General features: G+C 40.0%; 1 protein-coding gene across 12 annotated transcripts; it reads right to left on the bottom strand.

The window, feature by feature from the left end:
* Positions 1-1,244: 1,244 nt before the first annotated feature.
* Positions 1,245-17,456, bottom strand: ZFP90 (ZFP90 zinc finger protein). Of its 12 annotated transcripts, XR_003045728.1 has the most exons (6): positions 17,202-17,372; positions 16,856-16,923; positions 8,865-8,991; positions 8,431-8,529; positions 2,763-5,043; positions 1,245-1,863 (listed from the first exon to the last, which is right to left on the bottom strand). XR_003045728.1 is itself a non-coding variant. In XM_015587771.2 (5 exons), the coding sequence occupies exons 2-5, from the start codon at positions 16,886-16,888 to the stop codon at positions 3,395-3,397; spliced, it is 1,905 nt and encodes a 634-aa protein (XP_015443257.1). In that variant the 5' UTR covers positions 16,889-16,923; positions 17,202-17,456; the 3' UTR covers positions 1,245-3,394. The 12 variants fall into 12 exon arrangements, 11 of the variants coding, with proteins under 11 accessions (XP_015443257.1, XP_024901081.1, XP_024901082.1 ...); XM_015587771.2 differs by having other exon boundaries at positions 1,245-5,043; positions 8,431-8,526; positions 17,202-17,456; XM_025045313.1 differs by having other exon boundaries at positions 1,245-5,043; positions 17,163-17,372.
* Positions 17,457-18,315: the final 859 nt, after the last annotated feature.

Raw genomic sequence — 18,315 nt, 5'->3', positions numbered from 1 at the left:
TGGGAGACTGGCTCCCTTTTGCAATCTTGAGATGATTACTTCTGTGCTGTCTTATCTAGTTTATTCCTGTATGAGTCAAGTATTCAGCGTCATTATTATAAAAATCAATGCCAAAAACAATCCAAATATCGTCACAACAGTAGGAGACTTGTTGTGGAGATCCAGAGACTAGCAACATGGAAAATACTTATGAGAAAGCTCTTTTAAGTATGACACAAGGTATTATTTATAGTATGGGCAAATATAAATATCTGATATATTAAGGTATGAAGGTTGTGAGTGAATTTAGGGAATTTAATTTACTGAGTCAAGAAAACCATTCCAAGGCCATTCCTCATTTTGTCTGTTTGGTCTCTGACCAAACCTACCAGCACATCCCTCTACTCACTCACTTCCAAATTACTCTGCATTATATGCAGTTCCTTGAACATAACATGGCTCTGGAGACATGTTAGTGGTTAACAGCTATGCCTTTGCAGCCAGTTGGTCTGGGTTCAAAGCCTAAATCTGCCATGGGGAGTATAACCTAGAGCAAGTTACTTTACCTGAGTTTTTCCCATTGAAAAACAAGGATACAACACACGAATTAGCATTCTTTAATACAAGCAACAGGAATCTGACGAGGTTGGCTTAATCAAAAAGGGGGTAATCATTGGAGACTACTGAATTCCAAAAAGGGCTTCAGAAATTGAGCCAGGTCCAAGGACCTCAGGAATCAGAAATGAGAACACCATCATGTCAGTAGCACCCTCTCCTACTACAGCAGACTTCCCCTCTCTGGTAAGGAATCAGGCTCCGGGAAGCTCAAAACCTTCATCTTTCTGGCCTACCAACTCAAAATCAAAGTTTCCCTGTCAACTCAGTTTTGAAAAAAATTGCTGGCAAAGGAATCTAATATTGGCTCTACTAGGTCATATGCTTTCCCCCAAAACAATCACTGAGCCCCAGGGATATCCTGACTTCTATTCCTGTGGTCAGTACAGCAGGGACTGCTACAAAGAAAAAAGGGAGAAAAAGGCTGGGCAACAATAGCTACTACAAGACCTAGAATGGAGAGACGTAAGGATTAACTGAAATGATAGCTATAAAATACTTAGCAGAATGTCCTTTAAGTAGTAAGCACTCAATAAATGGTAATTGTAATTAACTCACCTGGCTGTGATGTTTAGCAGTTAATCCCTCTGCCTTGATGCGTCACTCTTTAATCTTAGCCAAGTTCTGAAAATTGAAAAAGACAAACTGACTCCCATTCAACTAAGGCTATTTATTGAACTAATACAGTCGATGTTACAAGGATGCATTTCATGTGGCCTAGAAAGCTGGGTATTCCTAAATGCATGGTGCATGGTGACTGAGACTACAAAATCCTCTGCTCAACCAGCCACACATATATTCTAGGCTCCCTCCCTATTAATAAAGATGTGGTGAGATTCAGAGATTGGCTGGATCTAGGGCAGGCTCCATATACAAATCAGTGGTCTCCTTTGGGTCTTCTGGAACTTCTTTATAAGCTTCCGTAACAGTAGGGTAGCACACGATTGGCTACAATTCATGCTATTCTTACAAATAGTCCACTATGGGAATCCCGAAACAATCAGCAGCAAAATGAGTTCCTGACAGGTAACCTAACCAAACGGTAGGAGAGGGTGTGAGTAGAATTACCTATTGCTAAACTATGTAAAAGACAACACAAACATGGCCTTAGCATTGTGTGTGTGCTAAGCATGGAACACCGTAAACACGATATTTTTTGAATGGCTGTCATCTTGGAAGGGCAGATCTGCTAGAGTATCTCATCTTGCTCCACATGTGATATATTCATTGGACTAAACATCCACATTTCAGCCCTCAGGCAAATTTTTCCTGCAAAAAATTACAAAAAATGTTTGGGAGCTGCCTCATGTTGTCCAGGATGAGACAAGGATGATGGATTCTGCTACCTGGCATACAAGCAAGCCAAAAGGAAAGGTTTATCACCACCACCACCAATATCACTCCTCCCCATGATTCATCATTGAGGTGAAAAAGTTTGCTTATCTTAGGGTTGAGATGCCCTCGTATGAAAGGGGCCAATGCCCACAGTTGCTTCCAAATTTATCTGCACTGTTGGTGCCAATAAACCAACCAAGCTTCTTGAAATTCCTTTAGGATAGCGTATGAGAGGGATTAAGAGACATTAAAGATTGTAGTGGGCTACTGAAGCTTAACTCAGATTTTACTGATGGAAAAGCACCATAGATATGTCTTTTTTTAAAGTTATCTTTTAATGGTGAAACATTTCCAAGGCACACATGCTGATTCTCTAAACTGATTTAAAAGACAAATTTTATGGTAATAGGTAAATGGATTTATACTTCCCTAAAGTAAAATTGAGGAAAAATTCTTGTCTTAATTTTGTTTTCCCATTGATCCAATATAGGAAGCTTGGGAGCAATGTTTTGTTTTTGTTTTTTCATGGAAGTATCCAAAAAAGCACAATAAGAGGAATTAATATTCTATGAAACTGACATGTTAGCTGAAAGTATAATTATGATACTTGGGGGGAAAGGAATAAAATCACCAGTAGTTCAACCATTTACAGTTTCTCTTAACATTTTGGTTTGTAAGCTTCCAACAAGTCGCTTTAAATAAGACAAACTTGCATATGTCTTGCTGCCTCTTAGGCTTTTATGATTCCCAGTGTATCCAACTCATGAGTGCTCATTAAATGTTTGTGCATCTGACTTAAAATTTATTTTAAAGCCCTCTGAATTCCAAAATACCTTTTCAGTGGCAAGACCTTGGGACCAAAGATCCAGGAGACCTGCATCCTCCACTCAGCTTTGCCATTATAAGCTGTATCACACTGTGTAAACTACCTCGCATCTTTGGCTTTCCGTTTCTTCATCTGTACAATAAAGAGGTTGGACCAGTAAATTCCTGGAGGTGAAATTGGTTTCCATGGTGAATTCAATTTAAGAGCTGCAACTGACTGCAGTAGTCAAGCAATTTTAAAAATAAGTTTTGGTCATTACTGCAGGAATTTTGTTTATAAAAAAAAGGCTGTAAACAATGAGAACTACAAGTCCAATTGTTAAAAGTTGGTGATCTGCATATATTTTTAAAAGCCTTATAAAGTCCAATATATAGGCATACCACTTCCAACAGGTTATATATATTTGTAATTGTTTTTACAAGTCCGTAATCAGATCTGTGAATGTAGCTTTTATTAAAAAAAAAAACAAAACAAAAAAACAAAAAAACACTATTCAGGAGCACAGTCTTCTCTGCACACAACACAGAAACACACATATCATTCATTACACTCTGAAGCTTTCTCTCCAGTAAGAATCCTCTGATACTGAGTAAGAATATTTTAGCTAAAGCTTTCTGCACATTGTTTAATTTCGGGTTCCTAGAATTTATTTCGCATATGAATTCTCTGGTGTTTAGTGAGAGCTGAGCTTCGACTGAAGTTTTTCCCACATTCCTTACAAGCATAGGGTTTTTCTCCAGTATGAATCCTCTGATGATCATGCAGATTGGTTTTCTTTCGGAAGGCTCGCCCACATTCATTACATTCATAGGGTTTTTCTCCAGTATGAGTTCTCTCATGCTGAATGAGGGATGAACTCTGACTGAAGGCTTTCCCACAGTCAATACATTCATAGGGTTTCTCTCCTGTGTGGGTTCTCTCATGTTGAGTAAGTGATGAGCGTCGGCTGAAAGCTTCTCCACATTCATTACATTCATAGGGTTTTTCTCCAGTATGAATTCTGTGATGCTCGATGAAACTTGTACTCCTTTTGAAAGCTTTTCCACATACATTACACTGATAGGGTTTCTCTCCAGGATGAGAAATAGGTTGTTGACTGAAGGCCTGCTCACAATCATAGGCGTTCTCTCCAGTATGGATCCTCTGATGGTCAGAGAAGTCTGTAATGTGACTGAAGTCTTGTCCACAGTCATTACAATGATAGGATTTCACTTCAGTCAGGGTGCTTTCATCTTGAGTAAGAGATGAGCTGTGCTTGAAATCTATGCTATAGTTATTGCTTTGGTAAGGTTTGCCTCTTTTATGAATTCTCATATGTTTATAAAGGGATGGGCTCTGACCAAAAGCCCTCCCACATATGCTACATTCAAAAGGTTTTTCTCCTGTATGAGTCCTCTCATGCTGTACAAGGGAAGAACATCGACTAAAGGCTTTCCCACATTCTTTACACTGGAAGGGTTTCTCTCCACTATGTGTGACCTCATGTTGAGTGAGGGACGTGCCATGCCTAAATGACCTTCCACATAAGTTACATCTATAGGGTTTCTCTCCAGTGTGAATTCTCTGGTGTTGAACAAGCGAGGAGCTGCGCTGGAAGGCTTTCCCACAGAGACTACACTGATAGGGTTTCTCTCCAGTATGAGCATTCTCGTGCTGACCAAGGGATGAGCTGTGCCTGAAGGCCTTCCCACACACATTACATTCAAAGGGTTTCTCCCCTGTGTGAATCCTCTGATGCTCAGTAAGTTGTGTCTTCCAGAGGAAGGTTTTTCCACAGTCAGTACATTCATGGTGTTTCTTTCCAGGATAAATTCCCTGATCTGTACCATTGGGGAAAGCTCCCTCTCCTTTATGAGTTTTCTCATGTTTAGTAAGTGATGATCTATGAATAAAAGCTTTTCTACATTTATTACATTTATAAGGTTTCTTTTTTGCAAGAATATTATTCTGATCAAGTAAGTCTGAATTATGTCCCAAATTGATTCCAAGAGTATCACATTCATTAGACTTTGAAGGAATGCTCAGTTGTGTAACCATGTCTGTATTCAATCTAGAGTTTCCACCAAATTTGTTTTGCTCAAAACTTTCCTCTGGTGTGATTATTTTCTTCTGGGTGGATACACCTGGCCCCAGATATCTCTTCCAGTTTTCTTGCTGTTTCTCTAACTGACTACTCATATCCCAAGCGTCTTCTAATGTGGCATGTGAGAGCTCATCTGTGCTAAAGGATACTTCAGATATGCTCTGCTGCAGATTTGACGATTTGGCTTCAGGCCTAGTCTTCCAGTCTGAAAGAAATCCAAAGCGCAAAAGTCCCCTATTTTCTTCTGTTGAAACAAACTGCTATAGTAGGAATGAGGAAATGAAAGAGATACAAATTACACATGACTCTGTTTTGAAATTAGTCCTGTAGCTTGGGGAGAAGACTCAAAATGGAGGAAAAGAAGAGTGAAGAGATGTGATAGTGCAGACTGCAGATCCAGAGTGAACGGTAAGTCCAGAATGAGGAAGCCTATCTAGGAGGACAGGTTAGGGAAATAAGGGAATAAGTGATTATGAGAGTGTTAGGCATAGATACAAATGGAATAGAATCACAGTCCATCTTGCAGGATCCTATCTGCTCTCCATGACTCCTGTCCATTTTACAAACCACCACAGAATTTACCTTCCTAATATATCCATTTTATAATTTCTTTAAAGTCATCTCTGAGGCTCCAGATCTTCAAACCCTGCAGAGAAAATCTGCAGCCAATGATCTAACAAAAATAATTCTTTGATCTACTTTGAAATCAAGGGCTATACTTCACAAGCTGAGAAAAAGTAATATTTCAGGAGATAAATCATCCTTGCCCTTATGACTGGGGCTATAGTTTTAGTCTATTTGAGTTCTGGTTCTATATTAATCACCTCTCTTAACCAAAGAAGATTTATTTTAATCTGCCTAATAAATTGATTTCTATACCTCTGTTTAACTTCAGAATACTAAGAGCAGAAAAATATTAATTTCTAGGTTCTAAGAATGGTAACTTTTAAAACCTAAGGGAAGGGAGGTTTCTGGAGTGATGGAAATGTTCCAGATCAATAGGAATTTGGGTTAGATGGGTGAATGCATTTGTCAAAACCAATTAGATAGTTAATATAAGAGTTATATATTTCATTGTATATAATGTTTTCTTTATAAAAAAAAAAACAAATATCAAGCTCTGTTTAATGATATGCACATGGAAGAATGCAGGGGTGAAATATACTCATTCTGCAATTTACTTGGAAATATATCAAAAAGATAAATTGATAGGTGGGGATAGATGAAGAAATAAGCAATAAAGAAAATACAATAAAATGTTAACAACTATAGAATTTTGGTGGTAGGTGTATGGTGTTCACTGTGTAATTTTTTCAACTTCTTATTTGAAAATTTTTACAATAAAATGTTAAGATGGAATAAAACAGCATCTAAGGGGCCCTAAACCCTCAATTCCTTATCCTGTAACAAGACTAAATTCTAAATTCCTGAGAATGGAGAATACTTTTAGAATACTTCTCAGTGGAACATTAAAAAAATGTTTGTTGAAATAAATGAACAATAAAGTTCTCTCCCTTGCCAGATTCCATAACGATCAATCAAGTAATTTCTGACTGTCTTCTATGTATATGCTTCGCAACACAGATTAAATATATAGAAATAAAACAGACTATCCAGGAGCTTGAAATCTAAGAAGAGAAACAAGACTCAATTTTTTGACCCCCCAAAAAATCATTAGATGGTATATTAATTCTGAATTTGTGTTGTAGAGATGTTATAAATGATATTTGTGATCAGAGAAGGAAGAAGTAAATATATTAGTATATATTAGGTTTCATAAATTAGACAGACCTTGAACTTAAAGAATAGATGGCTTTGGATAGGTGGACGGTATTATCTAATGAAGTTGAGTATATGCTACTTATAGAGGACATTGAAAGGGAAGTTTCTGTTTCTGATAATGAGGTACAGGGAATAATAGCAAGGTTCTTGTCACAGATAGGTGGTTTATGAAGATAAAGCAATAAAATCCAATGTGGTCCATCAAGATGAATAGATAAAACAAAATGTAGCACATGCATACGATGGAATATTACTCAGAAACAAACAAATGAATACAAAGGAATGAAGTAATACATGCTACAACATGAACCTTGAAAACTTTATGCTAAGTGAAAGAAACCAGTCACAGAAGGCTACATATATAATTCCATTTATAGAAAATATCCAGAATAGACAAATCCATAGAGATAAAAAGTAGATTAATGGTTACCAGGTGCTGGGGGTAATAGGGAATAGAAAGTGACTTCTGATGGGTATGGGGTTTCTTTTTGGGGTGTTGAACATGTTCTGTTCAACATGATAGTGGTGATGGTTGCACAACTCTGTATATATCTGAGAAACCACTTAACTGTATACTTTCAAAGGGTAAATTTTATGTTTTGTGAATTACGTCTCAATAAAACTATGATCTTAAAAATCCAATATGAATTATGAAAAGAAAAAAGTGAGCAATTTCAACTGAGAATTATAGTAAACTAAGCCTGGGGCTTGGTTTAAGATGTCACTAGTAGCAGTTAAAAGGCAGGAACATCTAAGATACTTCTCAAAGGAAGAAAGTAACCTGGATTGAAAGAAAAACACTAAACTGACTATGGTGTGTGGCCTGAGAGATTAGAAATCCAGCAGTTTCTAACAGGCCAAGAGAAAAATGGGTGATGAGCAACGTAGCAAAATGTGCTGGCTGGAGATGAAAGATGATTAATTTAGATTTTACACCTTTCATAAGAACTGCACAGGACTTCCAAGTGGAGGTGTCCTGTGAGAACAAAAAAATTTGACCAGGGTACAAGGATGATTTCTGAGTCTATACATAAAAAAACAAAAAAACAACAAAAAAAACCCAACAACAAAAAAAAACAACTGCAACTACCAGAAGGCAAGCACGCTTTTAGGGAGGTAACAGAAAAAGAATGGGGAGGAAGCTGGAGGGCTGACTCCTTAAGGCAGATTTGCTTAGGGGGAAAAGCAAGAAAAGCCAAAGACCTAAAGCCAAGAAGCACTTAACAAGCGGAGGGACCAGGAGAAGATAATACTCCAGGAACTGCAGAGGGAGGTAGTGAATCAAATTGGCATGAATGCAAGATGGAAGGAAGACCGTGTTGCTCCCCAGACAGGTATTAGAGGAATACGGTCAGGGAAAGAAGTCTGAAAACAAGTTATAAAGGAAGGGAGAACCAAGGCTGTGGGTATTTCCTACAAGTCTGGGGCATTCCATGGTAAAAGCAATAAGATAAAACAAAGAAGAGACATGGAAGTTCAATTATGTCTGAATGAGTAAGAGAAGAGATCTCTAAATAATGACGGGACACTGAGGACACCAGGGAAGAAAATAATCCAGAAAGTAGGGTTACAGGATAGAGAGAGATGGTATTTTGAGTGTAAATAAAACAAAGGATCTTTTCCTCTAAGACCTACCAGAAGCAGAAGCACCCTAATGGAAAAGGGAGACATACAGAGGTGTCATCCATGAGATAGATAACCTCCTCTTCCAGTCTAGGAGCTCCCAGGACAGAATTATAAGGGGCTCCCCCCTCCCTCAGTTCTGCCACTGTCTATACTGCTTCCTACATGCTTAATTCTCACTCTTTACCTGGAAAGAAAGGTCTTTGGATTTCTCCCTCTGATAGCCATGGTTCTTCTCCTTGCTCCAATTTGAAGATCACCTCTGGCTTGGAAACTTGATATCCTGCTCATGAGTGAAAACACAAGATCTGGTTGTTTGTGCAAGTGGACAAAGAACTCTCCTACAAGTCAGTACTAGTCCTTGAACCTCAGGAAGTCTGAAGAAAAAAAAAGGTTTAACTTGAGGAATAAGGCAATCAAATGATCTACTTCCAGTTCTACAAAAGAAAAACCTTTTTTACCTAAAGAGGTTCAGAAACCGGTGAGGCTGAGTCCCAAAATGGTGAACAAGATGTGACCCTGAACACAGTCACCTGAGTTATAGTCAAAAAGCCCCACAGCCTTAGCAACCAGGAAAGGAAAGACCCACCAACAGGCAAGACATTGAGATGTGGTACTTACCAAGAGAAACCAGGTTGCTGTAGTTCTCCAACATCACATCTCTGTACAAGCGCCTCTGAGCAGGGTCCACGTGGCGCCATTCTTCCTGGGTGAAGTCCACGGCCACATCCTTGAATGTCACTGATTCCTGTAGGATCACATTCCCACTCAAGGAGGATCAACCCTACAGATGCTCCCATGGCAATACTGGGAACATACCATAGGGTCTATCAGAAGGAATGATCACACATTTAATACGCTGAGTGTGCAATGTTGGTATAAATATACTAGTCGTTTACGTAATTTTATAAAGAACCTAATATTCAGGCAGGAAAATTACGAGGGGCAATATGTCATGCAATCCTGTATCCCTACTTAGGTTTTGTCGTTTCCCTTCAAAGCCAAGCCTTTTTATACAATCGTCAATTCCTTCTTGACTTCGCACTATTTTTGTTACAAAATCCAAATATGGTGGAAAACTAAGAGTGGCAGCCCTCTTTCACGCCTATCACCAATCCCACTTTACCTAAAAATAACCACCGTTAACTTTGGTGCATATACTTAAGGGTCCCTTTTCTGTGTTTCACAAACAAACGTATACAGTGTCTTGTTCTACAACTTAACGATGTATCTTGGAGATTTTCCCATAGCAGTATGTATAATTTCACCTTATTCCTTTGAATTGCTCCACAGCACTCCATAGTACAGCTGTATTATAACATACCCATTACCCAAAACCAACAGCACCCATTGTACTAAGAATAAGATTCAAGCTCCCATCACTCAGTGGGCATCCTCACCGGGCTCTAGCCGTGCTGACCTTGCGATCCCTGAACACATCAAGCTGTTCTCACCCTGGGCATTTAACTTGTTACTCACTTTCCCCTGAGGATCCCCACATAGTTGATAACTAGTTACTAGTTATTTAGGTCTCATATCTAGCATCACTTCCTCAGAAAAGCTATCTTAGCATTTTCCTCTAATTTACTGTCTATCATTTTATGTTTAATTTTCTTCCTAGCACAGGTATCTCTCACTGTCCAAATTCCTGCCACCTGGCCTCGGAAACCATTTCAAATAGATTCAGATAAAAAGGACACTTGTACTTCTAACCATTACCCGAGATTGCTTACTTGTTACCTTGTCTGTCTCCCAACTGTGAGCTTTCATGAGAAGAGAGACTTCATCTATCTCCATCATAGCTATCTGCCCAGACTGATGCCTAGCACACAGTGGATGCTTACAAATACCTGGTGATGAGTGGACCAGGTCGTGTTAATAGACATTTGGATTATTTCCAATATTTTGCTATTATAAACATTACTGTACTAAATATTATTTGTGCAATTATGCTAGAATTTCTCTAGAATAGACAGCTAGAATTGAAATTGCTGGTCAAAGGTCTTTTCATGCTTCTTATCCCACTCCAATCACTTTTTCCTTACTACCCCACTGAAACGAGGCTGGCTGGGGTCCCCCATGCCTCTCAACTGTCAGTTCTGGTGCTCGTGGGTTAATTTTTGTCTTGCCTCAGTAGGCCTTGTTATGGTATCTGTTACCTATTGTTCGCTGTGCTCCCAGAGTGTCAAGACCTGTTTCAGGTACCTTTAAATCTCCAGAGGTCAAAATCATTTTGGTATGTAAAAGACAATTAAGAGTTTGCAAAATTATTCAGGTAAAATATACTCTGAAATGTCCACTGTGAGTTAGCCGCTCTGAGTCAGAGTAACTTTAGGGCACTCCCAGTGCTGCAGGTCACACCTATAGTAAAAGGATCCAGTAACATCCTGTAGATACTGCTCACTCTTCTTCCAGATATAACTGGACCTCAATATAAACCCCTTCTAAAAAATTAATAAGAAGTAGCAAATGTTCCCCCTCCTTCTTCATGCTGACATAAAAGTACCATGGCCAAATAGTGGAGCCCAGATCAAAGAACTGCAAACAGCACATATTCAGTTGAGAAGACTCAACTTCATGGGCCCCTAAAAAGCTCCACAACTAACAATGTGTAATATCCTTGGCAAATTGCAGACATCCTAGGGATCCAATTTTCTCATCTATAACACGGGTCCCCTAAACTAAAGTAAGAGTTTTAAGAGCAGAAGGGCAATTCCAGAAAGTACATGTGCAAATGTAAAGACACACAGTCCTTCAACTCTAATGTTCCAATTCTGGAGGAGAAATCCACTCGAACTGTAACTTGGGAAACTTTGCAAAGCTGAAAACCAGAGAATGGCAGCTAATGTATAAAAATAATCTAATTTATAAGCTCCCCCCAAAGACCAAGTCAGTTTGCCCAATTAGAACACATTAAATTAAATGGCATACAGTATGGTGTTGTCACTCAAGTACTCAGTGCTCTCTGATACCAGACCAGTAGTAGTTTGGTAAGCTGAGAATTAACAGCATACCTAACAACTGAGTACAGAGAGAAGCATTAGTGTTAGCCTTTACACACATACACAAATGCTCTATTTAGGCTAATGGCATCACCATCTGCAGTATCCCAACTGGAAACCTAGCCCTCATCCTTGACTCTTCATTTTTCTTCTGTGCTCTGAAATCACCAAGAGCCTCAAAAATGTCTCCTATATGCAGTCCCTCCCCTTCATCTTCCAAATTTGGCTCAAATCGTCCCTTGCCAAAAATACCACGAATCCGGGGAATAACATTCTAGATCTACGCTGTCTAATATGGTAAACAACTAGCCACATGAGGCTACTGAGCACTTGCAATGTGGCCAGTCCAAATAACATGTGCAGTAAGTGTAAAATACACACTGGATTTCAAAGACTTAATATCTCCTTCCCTGCAAAAGTAAAATACTTTATTAACAATTTTAAAATATTGATTCATGTAGAAATGGTAATTTGGCTATACTGGGTTAAATATTATGTCACAAAAATCAATTCCACCTGTTTCTTTCTATACTGTGATTACTAGAAAGATTTAAATTACACATGTAGCTTTCAGACAACACTGTTCTAGATTGTTCTAGAGTTCCACCTCAGGCCATTTTCTTCAGGCTACTGAATCATCTTTCTCTCAAACTCTGCCTCCTGCCACATACCCCATGCTTCTACCATATGTAATCTTTGCCCTGATTATATCATTGTTTTGTGTCTCCTTACACCTCTGTAGGTACTGTTCTGACCATCATGTACTTTCTTCCCTCAGCTCTAAAGGCAAAATTCCTAGACATCCTTCTAGAACCAGTTCAATAGGCCCTTCCCTTCTGAAGCTCTTCCAGATCCCTCATCTGCCCTCACCTCCCTTCAGCATTGGGTCCACATCTACATTTCACAACTGTAACTGTTTATTCATGTTTTCTCCCTCAACAAGTTCCCAAACTCCTTTTTACTTTAATATCTCCAAGACCAAGCATGTTAAAATTGTCCAGAATCACATGGACAATTAAAAAAACTTGCCCATGTGAGGGCCCTTCCAAACAACTTTTAAAACCTCCTTATGTGATTCGTTATAAACGAGCAACAGCTAACATGTATTAACCATTCACCACAGGCCAGGTACTGAGCTCCATCATGCATGTGCACTCTCTCACTACATTTCCCCGTTGAAGCCTTACTGCCCACCAAGGGGAGCAGACACCTTTCTCTGACTGGTTCTGAAGCATGATCCTGGTTAAGAACCACTGTCTGGAACAGAGAAGGCATTCCAAAAGTGTTTGCTGAGTGAATGGAATCTGGGTAATTCTCACCAAAGGAAAATGAGTAGTCATTTTGAAGATTAAGAAAAATTATAGATCAGTGAACTAAATTCTTGGCTTATAAAAAGTAGTAAACAGAAAAACGATGACATTAATAGCCAAATCTAAACACTATTTCCTCTTAAACACCAGCCAAACAGAGAAACCTTAGACAAATCCAGTTTAATTAAAAAAAAAAAAAAAATGAATGTAAGGTAAAATACACAGTATGTTAAGGAATGTGAAAAATCTTAATGAAATAATTTTTAATTAAATTACCATACTGACACAAAAAAGTAGAAACCTTAATAATTGAGGAAATAGTAGAAATTGTTCCCAAATCATTCTCTTTATAAAAATCCTGGCTCTAAATGTTTTATAGGTAAATTGTTTCAAAAGACAGAAAAAAAGGAAAAGCAATCTGAATGTCTACAAATTAAGGATATGCATGGCACCAAAAGTTTTCAAAGATCTCCCTTTCTCTGAAGGCTATTTCACTTAATACAGATATAAAGAATTTTTTAAATTGCATTTTCAAAAAATTATCTGCTGTAATCAATGGGATTTTATCCAAGTATTATTTATAATACTAAAAATTTTGGAAACAACCTAAATGTCCTATGAGGAATGGTTAAACAAATTTTGGTATGTTCATGCAAAGCAATATAATCTGGCCATTAAAATAATAAAAAAATAAAAATCCTCAAAAATTATATGAAATTTAAAATATTAGAATTGAAAATGTTTCAGGGAAAAAATATGCACGAGAAAAAGGATATTTCTCGAAACACAGGTGCTACAGAAAAGGCATCATAAATGACTTTTTTTCTATTAAAAAGTCTACTATATATGATCGCATACTTTATATTTATTTTAATAAAAGAAGTATAATACACAGAAAAGTCAGAAAAATAACCTTACTTTGGAAATAGGTCTTAGAGGAATAAGTTTTGACATCCAAACATTGCATTAAAAGCAAAAAAATTTTTAAATGTTTTACAGAAGTCATATTTCATGCAGTTATTTTATCAGAAAATTAGTGTCACTACAACTATAAAAATATCATTTTTTTCCATGTAAGGAGTAGAAAATGCAGAAAGTATAAAATTGCTGCTTGGGGCTCAGTGGTTATGAATGTTTGCTCATGTGAGGCCCACTTACTACATGTGCAGTTTGCAGCAAGGGATGAAATGAGTTATGCAGTTCTGCCCTAAAGGAGCTGAAAGTCCAATATAAGAGATGAGTGGGTAAACATATCACTCCATATGGCATAAGAACAGAACTATGACAGGTGTGCACAGGTGCTATGGGAATGCAGAAGAGGAGCACCTGACCTTACCCAGGGCTAGGATTGTCTGAGCTGAGGCTTAAAGACCAGCTCCAGCCAGCTGAGGAAGAAGCTGAGAAAGGGGACTTCCAGACAGAGCTTGAACATCCTTGGCAGCAAATATCCTGACCAGGTTCAGAAAGTGTCCTGGTAGCCCAGGAGTACCCTGAGTTTGGGTGACCTGAGCCAGCTTTTACTGGGTCTGTTCATCATGATGATCTAACCACAGAACTCTTGGGATCTGGAGTCAACAGACCAGGCCCAGTCCCTCTCCATTTCCTCCCCCTCATAGTAGAACACCAAGAAACCTGGACTCCAAGTGCAGTTTTCTTATAAAACTTTCCCCATTTCTTAGTGTTCTGGTGCCCTCAAATTTAAGAATGGTAAATACTTTTTCTTTAAAATTCCCAACTAAAAATGTACATACAGGAGGAAGAAAAGGATACACCGTTTTTACATAGGTATGGCTCAACTCTGCAAAGAAGCCTGACTTTCAAACTCTTGTTCCTACACTTCCCAATTCACAACAATCTTTAAAACTAAGAAGAAACCGTACTGGACATGGTTCCATAGTGTAGAGGTTAGCATGTCTGCTTTACATGCAGAAGGTTCATGCCCCAGTGGAGCCACGGCCCATGGTCTATGGCCATGCCACCCTGAACAAGCCTGATGTCTGATCTCGGAAGCTAAGGAGGGTCGAGCCTGATTAGTACTTGAATGGGAGACCACCTAGGGAGACCAGGTACTGTAGGCATAAATAATAATAATAATAAATAATAAAAAGAAAAAGCCGTACTAGTTCCCTGCTCAAAATCATTGGCTCAAGTTATACTAGGTTCCTGAACATCAGACACACATCCTGCTGTTTCCAGAGAACTCATCCAAACCTTCAAGCCTGCTCAGATTTCACCATAAGCATAAGGCTTACCCTGGCTATCCTATTTAAAATTGTACTCCTACCACAAGTTTCTACCTCCTCTACTCAATCCCCCTTATCTTTCTCTACCTTTTTTTCCTGAGGTACTGTCACCTTCCAGAATATCATTTAATTTACTTATTATATTTTCTGTCACATCCTTCTAGGATGTAAGCTCCACAAAAGCAGAGAGCATTATAAATTTTGTTCTCTAACATACTGCACCCACCTAGAAAAGTACCTCAACACATTATAGGTGTTCAATGACTATTTGCTAAATGAATACATGAATGAATGAATGGGTTACCAAGGCCAAAAAAAAAGTCTAAACCCCCTTCTATTGTCATCTACCCACTGCCTGCCGCCCACACCGTCACAGAGGCCAACGGATTCATGAAAATGACCCTCATCTTCTTGACTCTCAACTCCCTGACCCACGGTCAATCATCTCTAACCCCATCCCCTTCATTTTCACCTACTTAGACTCTGCTCCTATTCAAAGGTGTTCCCACTGACTTTCCCACAGGCAGAACTTCCTCTCCCCTCTATGGTACTCACAACAGCCTCTGGACCTCTGCAACACTTGACATCACATTTCTTGCACTATACTTTGGCATGAGGCTGTATTCCCCCCAACTAAATTAACTTCCTGCATAAGCAGTCACATGACTCAATTACTCATCTTTTGCATTCCGCTAAGGACCATGCTCAGAGAAAGGGAGCCACTGACAAAGGAAAATTTCTGCCTAAAAAGCCCCCGTGGTAGGTCTTGTCCTATTCTGCCCTTCAGCCCAAGTTAGGTAACCCAAGTGGATGGACTATCAGGCCATTCCATGAGAATAGTATAACTGAACCAGAATGCTTGGGGAACATAACTTTAAAAGTGAATCTTAAAGCAATCCCTAAAATTCACTGCTCAGAACACAAACCTACTTTCACCACTATAAAAGCAACTCCCACCTGTGGAAAAGATCATCACCCCCATGAGGTGTTAAGTCATCCTAATTCTCACAGCCTACTTAGTTAACACTTTGTATAGAAAGGTGCTGATGATGAGTGATGTGCTCTGGCTATCCTCAAACCAAATAACTGTCTTATGCTAGTATTGTTACTCGCCTTAAGCCTCACCCTGTAAAGTAAAAACATATAACAATTAGTAAAAGATATGCAGGCATTTTATATCAGTTTACACAGTGTGCATTTCATTTACTGTAAACTACTTTTAAAGTACAATACTCGTTGGTTATTTTTATCTGAATTGATCTTGTCTTACACACATAGCAACGAGAATGTGATTTTTTTCTTAGTCCTAAAAAGACTGGACCTTGTTATATTTTCATGATACACTCCACGTAAATCAGTGGATAACTTCAGAGTAGTTGTGCTTCTAGAAAATGCCTCCTTCCTCACAAGAAGAAATGGGTTTACAAATCAGCTTCATTATTAATTATACTGAAGGCTGGACATCAGGGGATGTGCACTATAATGCCTTTGTTAAAGCAGAAAAAGACATGAAAAGTTACCAGTCAAGTCCTCCTTGTTTTTTTTTTGTTTTCCTTCTTGCCCGAAAAGGCCTATCTCCAGTCTCTTCCTAGATAAATCCAGACCACGCTTCTTAGGTCCCTTAAGGTCTCTCTATGGACCCTGGGTCAGAGCTTGGCTCCTCTCCCCTTCACTGACAGTCATTTCCTCCAGTGCGGTTTTCTGTCCTGTCACCTCATCCTCTCCATTCCTTATTGGCAGAGTTCAAGGAACTGGATGGGTACTCAGGACTCTCAACACTGTCACTTCTCAATACATCCAACCTTAACTCCTCCCAGAAGACCACACGGCCTTAGTCCTGCCCCATCCCATCCCCTGTCCGCCCAGTACTGCCCTACTTTTGGGAAACCTGCTCCCTCCAGCTCTGAACACCTTCGGTTTCACATGGCTAGGAGGCTCTGAGGGGGGCGACCGAGCCAGGAAAGGAAGTCGCCAGGATAACAATGACTGCTCCAAGCACGCCCCCGGGGACCTCATTAGATAGGACACCACAGAGCAGTAAAGACCTCGCTGCTCACCTGGGGCGTTGCCTTTGGAGGCCTCGGGGCCATTCCTGCCTTGCTGGGGCCTGGTTCCCAAACAGGGCCTGGGGAGAAGAGAGTCCACTTATCCGGTTACAACCGCCGACTCAACCTGGTCTCGGCGGCCCCCATCCATCCCCGACACTTTTCCCAAGGAGAGTGGTGGAGAGGTGCCCGGGGCACCGCGTGGGCCTGCTGCTCCCCCTTCCCCAAATTAAAGGTTCATCCCGTCCAGGACACACTCTGGCCACGCCCAGTCCCACCAGCAGGATAGAGGGCGCGGCCCCACAAACACACGCCAAACCCGTTAGAGGTGCAACCCCGACACGCGAACTCAAATCACCGCTTCCTGGGGTCTCTGGATTTTGCGACTGCAGGTTCACCCAGGGCTCGGGCAGGTTCCTTCGGCCCCGCTGCAAGCTCAGTTCTCTCCAATTCTGATGTGCAGCGGGGCGGCCCAAAGCGGCCTTAGCCGCACCGGGGCCGGACAATGGCTGCAGCGCCGGGGTAAAACCGGAAGTGCGCCTGCGCGCGCAGAGCCTCGCTCCTGCAATCCCGGGGTCTCAGCAAGCTCGCAGACTACACTTCCCAGAGGCCCCCGCGTGTGGGCGCTCAGAAACTGACCCGGGAGACGCCGCACATCTTTCCCAGCACAGCGGTGGGATACGCTGTGAGGGCTCAGCGAGTCGGAGAGCCAGACTTGAGTACTTTTACGTCCACTTATTCCAGTAATGGTCATTGAGCACCTTCTCTTGTGCTTGGGGCATGTTGCTAGCGGCGGGATACAGCAGTAGATCGGAAAAACTCTGTTTTGGGGGGTGAGCTTGAACTCCTGTGAACGAGGAAGTGCTACAATAAAAACGTAAACAGATCAACAAAATAATTTCAGGGACTGACTTCAGCCATAGGAATAAGATAGTGAAGGGAGTGGGGCAATGTTGCATTTCATCACAAAATGCTATTTCTTTGCCTCTTGTATGCCATCTTCCCCCATGTTATGCCAGCTTACTGAAGGTTTGAACTCTGACTCATCAGACCACACCCACTACCAATAAGACACTTGATGAGATCTTTAATGATGCTACAGAAGAGAAAAGAAGAAACTTCAGATATTCCATGGCCTTGTGAACAGTTCGCAGAGGCAAACGGTGCTACTTCTGTGTTATTCCATTTCTTGGTATACCATTACTCAGGATTTTGGGTTTAGGACGAACTATAAATGATGGAAAATTTCAACGCCAAGATAGGTGAAAGCCAGGTATGGCTATCAGATTTACATAATTATGTTTTATATATCACAAATAGTCTACATTTCCTAGACTTAGACTTAATTTCTCGACATTAGAGTATCGCATAGTCCCATGGTAGAAAATGATTGCAAGTAAATTTTCCTTTTGTTACATTGCTTTATCAAGAAGATGGATGTTAAAAAAAAATAATGATTTGTACCAATGCCA

This window comes from Pteropus alecto, unplaced genomic scaffold, assembly GCF_000325575.1.
Source record: "Pteropus alecto unplaced genomic scaffold, ASM32557v1 scaffold42, whole genome shotgun sequence".
In the NCBI taxonomy this organism is placed as follows: domain Eukaryota; kingdom Metazoa; phylum Chordata; class Mammalia; order Chiroptera; family Pteropodidae; genus Pteropus; species Pteropus alecto.
The sequence above is the reverse complement of the archived record's forward strand: the minus strand, read 5'-3'. Positions and strand labels throughout refer to the sequence as shown.

Coding starts and splice junctions, on each gene's coding strand:
- ZFP90 (XM_025045313.1), bottom strand. CDS start 16,888: ATGGCCCCGAGGCCTCCAAAGGCAACGCCCCAG. Junction 8,992..16,855: donor CTCCAAAGGCAACGCCCCAG/GTGAGCAGCGAG, acceptor GTGATCCTACAG/GAATCAGTGACATTCAAGGA. Junction 8,530..8,864: donor CAGCAACCTGGTTTCTCTTG/GTAAGTACCACA, acceptor TTCACTCATGAG/CAGGATATCAAGTTTCCAAG.